The sequence below is a fragment of the Centroberyx affinis genome, unplaced genomic scaffold, assembly GCF_046629955.1.
Source record: "Centroberyx affinis isolate AG114_WGS23_722 - 3 ecotype Tasmania unplaced genomic scaffold, CSIRO-AGI_Caff_v1 ptg001304l_1, whole genome shotgun sequence".
Classification (NCBI taxonomy): domain Eukaryota; kingdom Metazoa; phylum Chordata; class Actinopteri; order Beryciformes; family Berycidae; genus Centroberyx; species Centroberyx affinis.
The window spans coordinates 326,140-331,230 of NW_027279810.1; the positions used below are offsets into that span (position 1 = coordinate 326,140).

At 46.1% G+C, this 5,091-nt stretch overlaps 1 protein-coding gene across 3 annotated transcripts; it reads right to left on the minus strand.

Annotated features, from left to right (window-relative positions):
* Positions 1-573: 573 nt before the first annotated feature.
* Positions 574-4,309, minus strand: zfp64 (zinc finger protein 64 homolog (mouse)). Of its 3 annotated transcripts, none has more exons than XM_071525567.1 (6): positions 4,165-4,309; positions 3,737-3,876; positions 3,406-3,538; positions 3,151-3,213; positions 2,806-3,057; positions 574-2,698 (listed from the first exon to the last, which is right to left on the minus strand). In XM_071525567.1, the coding sequence occupies exons 1-6, from the start codon at positions 4,184-4,186 to the stop codon at positions 1,260-1,262; spliced, it is 2,049 nt and encodes a 682-aa protein (XP_071381668.1). In that variant the 5' UTR covers positions 4,187-4,309; the 3' UTR covers positions 574-1,259. The 3 variants fall into 3 exon arrangements, with proteins under 3 accessions (XP_071381668.1, XP_071381667.1, XP_071381669.1); XM_071525566.1 differs by having other exon boundaries at positions 3,406-3,552; positions 3,718-3,876; XM_071525568.1 differs by having other exon boundaries at positions 3,406-3,552; positions 3,718-3,781; positions 4,165-4,294.
* Positions 4,310-5,091: the final 782 nt, after the last annotated feature.

Here is a 5,091-nt window from a genome sequence, read left to right on the forward strand (position 1 = left end):
AAAAAAAATTGAGTGATAGATTAGTTATCAAACTGAATAGACCAGACATTTTAAATGCATTTGACTGCAAGAGGGATTGGAACTTTATATTCTCTAGATATTTATTGTGACTAACTTGTCAACTTTTCCAGCAGAAGATAATTTCCCCTTTCCAAACACAAACCAAACTATCACTCATAGCTGAACTTCACTGCTGGCAGAGAGTCATTTATCAAGACAATTTCATTTTATTTTGTGGTCATGCTGAGCCAGAAAAGGCAGGGGTCTGAGGCACAAGAGCTATTAGTGCTGAAGGAAAAAAAAAATCAATGGTCAACTGTTCCTAGGAGACCCCTATTCAGGTACAGCCTTCACTTTCTTGCAAATACTAAGAGCTGAAGTCTGAGTGTAAAAATGGCCAGAATAATAGATAGCAACAAGCTAAACAGGCACTTTATTGGAAAATCTATTGGGGGACAAACTAGGCTTTTAAAACCCAAAGACCTTGATATGTAGGCAAATGTTTTCAACAAATGACGTCTATTTCCTAGATTCAGAATGAGGACTAATATCAGGACTAATTACAGTGGGAAAATAATCAACATACATGTAGTATTAATAACTGAGGATAAAATACTGCCCAGTTACACAAAGTAAACCCTACTGCCCCTTACTACTCTACTGCCACCCTGTGGACAAATCTGAGAATTCATGACTCACATTGGATAAGAAACCAGGAATTTATTTAAAAGTATTGCCCAATTTTTTTAAAGTATTGCCCAATTGTTTCAGACTTTATTCATTCATTTACACTTCAAGATGTTGGCTGAAAATAAATCCTATCTTAATTTTGATGCCTCAAAAATGACACTTGAAAATAGAGTGCAGATATGTATGAATCATTGTCAAAAATGGTCAGTGTCATGACTGACCTTCATGTTTATGTGACTTTCAAAGTTCCTCAGTGTGAAAAATGATAATGATAGTAATATGCTGGATTGGACTACTGAGCTATGACAATTCCTTATTCTAAAATCTGAAATCTAAAACAATTATGTCTCCAAAGTCATGGCAAGAATGTATTCACTTCTGCTGTTGATGAAAAAGCTGTGTTACACCTGTTAATGGCCTGCACAGACATGATGTTTAGGCCGAAGAGTTCTGACTGGCAAAGAAATAGCTTATGATGCAGCTATATATTGTATATAGCTAAGAGCCACAGCCCGCAGTTTTTCCCATTTTCAGTTGCCATCGTCAAGAAAAGCCACGGACGCCCCGAGTCATTGCGGGATGCCTTCCAGAGTGTGTGAATCTGAGTAGAGTGTGTGAGGGGAGAGCTGCTCCATTGGGTTCTGCTGTGATTGGGTGGACACTATCAGTGGAAGGCTGTGGATGACCACGCCCTGGCTGTCCAGCGTGATGTTTGGCACCAGTAAACTGCTGCCATCACAGGGTAAGGCACTGTCCTCGGCCGTAACCGACCCCGCCTGCTTCGACATGTCCTCCGATGGGCCGCACACCATGTCGCGGGGTGTCGCCGCGGCCACCATGGGGCCGTTCCCTTCCGTCACCACCGTAACCTCGGTGCCGCCCTCCTGGATCAAGGCGTTGAGGCCCTCCAGGTCGGAGCAGGCGGTGATGAAGGTCTGCGTGCCTCTGCTGGAGTTCTGAGACGTGAGGGCTGTCTGGAGCAGGGCCTGGTGCAGCGGGTTGCTGTTATCTTCGGGGCCGAGCTGCGTCAGGAGGACTGTCTGGGGTTCAAGGGTGCCCTCTGCGGTCTGGGATGACCCAAGAGGTTGCATAGGTGCCAGCAGGTTGACCTGCTGGATCATGGAGTTGACCACCATGTCCTGGCTGTCTGGGCTCAGCAGGACCATGTTGGCTTTATTTTGATGGCCATCCATTCCAGCCGGCATTAAGGAGCTCTCCTGACCTAGAGGGTGGGACACGATGATTTTGAGCTGCGCACTGCTGTAAGGAGCCAGTGGGTCAGAATGGACCGGGACTTCGAGCTGGGTGTTGCACTGCGTGGGTGTGGCAGGACCCAAGTTGATTGTACCGGGCTGGCTGGAGAGCTGGAACTGCAATGCGTTCTGAGTGTCTCTATGTTGCTTCCTGTGGCTCCGCAGAGAGTCTTCCCTCACGAAGGAGGCGTCACACGTGTCACAGCGGAAAGCTCGCGCTGCGTCCAGTTTGGCCCGATACCGCGAGCTGATGGGTTTGGGAGAGTCCCCTCCTCCGCCCTTTCCTGCACCTCTAACACCCTTCCCACCGCTGCCTTTCTCAGGCTTATCAGAGTGGCACTTCTTTTTGTGGATGACAAGGTTGCTGCGCTGTTTGGAGGAAAAGTTGCAGAAGTCACATTTAAAGGGCCGCTCCTCTGAGTGGATCCTCTCATGGACTTTGAGCGCCCCCTTGCTGGAGCAAGAGTAAGTGCACTTGGAACACTGAATGGGCTGCACGGGTTGGTGTTCCCGGGTATGTTGCCGCAGAGTAGTTTTATTGGCGCACTGGAAGTCACAGTGCAGGCAGTGGAAGGAGTTGTCAGTGCCATGCTTGATCTGGATGTGAGATTTCAGGTTGCCTTTCATGGCACAGCGGTATTCACAGAAGTCACACTTGTAGGGCTTCTCGCCGGAGTGAATCCGAATGTGCCTCTTCAGGTCCGAGTTGATCTTGAACTTTGCATCACACTGTTGGCACTGGAAAGGTGCGTCCCCTGGGGGGGAAAAAGTAAAATAAACGATGGATTTTCAATGCAATCTACACAACAACATCAGCCAAAGTGCCAAGCCATGTGGGATTTCCGCATTTCTGACGACCTACCAGTGTGAGAGCGGAGGTGCACGGTGAGCTGGCTGGAGTTGCGGCTGGCGTACGGACAGATCTGGCATTTAAAGGGCCGCTCATCATAGTGGATGCGGAGGTGCTTCTTCAAGCTGCTGCTGTCTGCTGCTGCATAGGAACAGTGTTTACACTTGTGCGGCTTCTCGCCCGTGTGCGAGCGGCTGTGCATGTTGAGCTTGTCCCGCCGACTGAAGCGCTTGTGGCACAGCTCACATTCAAATGGCTTCTCGCCTGGACACGTGGCAGAAAAACAATGTGTGTGTCAATATCTGATTTTGAAGCGTTCCTGGGATAGAGAAATGCACCTGGAAGGCATTGACCTACCAGTATGGGTTTTGAGATGCCGCTCCATGTCTTTTTGGCCATACTGCGTCTTAAAAGTGCAACCTGTAGATCAGGAGAAATGGTGTTTTTACAAGGTGTGCGAAGCCTCTGTACTTGTGGAAAGGTAATGTAAAAGTCTCTCAAATAAATAAAACCTAATGGGCTGGAACTTGACTGGCAGGAAGTACAGTTCTCCCTGCTTGGCAGCTGAAAGGAAGGAATGTGTTACAGCCATAAACAGAAAGAGGCACCAACCTGAGAAACAGCAGCTGTGCCTCTTTGAAGTCAGGGCAGGTTTTAATTTTTTGGAAGGTGTTTTCTGTGCTTTGGTCAGGATCTTTTTGACACCTCGCATAACGCAGGTCTGGTAGGTTTCCTCGAAAACAAACTCTGTGCTGGAGTCTGCAGTAAAAGAATGAGAGGGTGTTGACTGCAGGCGCTCTGTCCTCTCATATGAAACACATAGATGTGCTTGACTTGACTGGGCTTTTTCAGGCCAAGGAAAGAATCTGATGTCTTTGCAGGCGAATTTATGAAAGGAAAACTAGAAGCATAGCATTGCTTTACCTGTAAGAGTGGGTGTTGCAGTGGCGGCTGATGTGTCAGAGGTGGGTATGGAACAGCCATTTTGCTTGTGGGCGAGAAAGACTTCAAAATTATTGTACTGCTGCTTGCAGAAACCACATATATGGATATCTGGGCTAACCTCCACCACTACAGAGTGTCCTGCAGCACATTAAGAAGGCAGAGAGAGAGAGAGAGACAGAGACAGAAAACAAGAACCCATGTTTTGAAAATGAACTTCTATGGTGTATTTAAGGTAAGTTTACAAGCATTAAGTGACACAAGATATGGTCAGTTGACTTGATGGATTTGAACTAACCTGAAGTGAGCTATAAACCGGATTGTGCTCTTCAGGACAATATGGTTGCAATAATAACACGGGAAATAAATACTGAGATGTCAAGGAATTTGCCTAATAGTTTCAGGGCTACAGTTAAGTGCTTTCCTTACCTTCGGCGTTGTATGTTGCCATTTTGCACGTTTGTTTTGGTAGAGATCAACTCATTTTCTGGCTCCCCAAAGCCTAGACGACAACCCTCATGGTGTGAACCATACCGGCTCGACTCAACATGAAGCCAGCACAATTATCACACATTTCGAGAGGTGAAATCGGCAGCGGTGTAGACACCAATGGCAATAACAGTTTACTTCTCTGACAACATTGTTGCAGATCGGTTTTACGACAAGCTACCCAGGGTTTGCGGCAGTGTGATTCTCCAGTTATGGCTAAAAGAGATCGGCGTTTTGTCCAAATGACGTCATATGCTGCCTTCAGGTACTGTCGGATTGAAAACACAGCGGAGCGCATTGGGGACATCAACAATTGATGGTAAAATTTATGGTGTTTTTATTACGTTATTATTTTGTAAATAATACGTGTTGTTACATGTTTGACTTGTGCTGTCTGTTTAATATTTATTAGTCACGTTTCTCCTTTTGGAAAATAAATTAATAAAAAGCGCAATTACAAGCATTTTAATGCTCTTTAAGTCATATTTACGAGCACCTGAAGGCAGCAAAGCACACCGCCCAGAGCTTGTTGTCAAGAGCGAGGCAAGGATTCAGCCGCTGGACCAGGCCTGGATACCTTCTGTAGGTTTTTGCAAATAATTTCTTAACATTGTATGTTTTTTTTATTTCTTTTGAAAAAACGAACAGATGGCTGCCTAATATAAAGTGACTGCGAGGTGCAAAACCACGCGAGAGAAAACGGAACGAATTGAGCATGTCTTCTAGCCACGACCGGGTTTTCTTCGCGGCCAAAAGGCCAAAACATAAGTTCATAACCTCAGTACTAAGGACGTTACTGCCATCTATCGAACTGGAAGTCCTAAGAAATCCCATGCATAATGAAAACAAATCATTTGACTCCAGTTC

Bases quoted from the DNA above. Each gene is read 5' to 3' on its own strand.
- zfp64 (XM_071525566.1), bottom strand. From the start codon at position 4,186: ATGGCAACATACAACGCCGAAG. The intron at 3,058-3,150 runs GTAGGTCAATGC...CCACGTGTCCAG, and splicing joins GCATCTCAAAACCCATACTG to GCGAGAAGCCATTTGAATGT. The intron at 2,699-2,805 runs GTAGGTCGTCAG...TTTCCCCCCCAG, and splicing joins GCACCTCCGCTCTCACACTG to GGGACGCACCTTTCCAGTGC.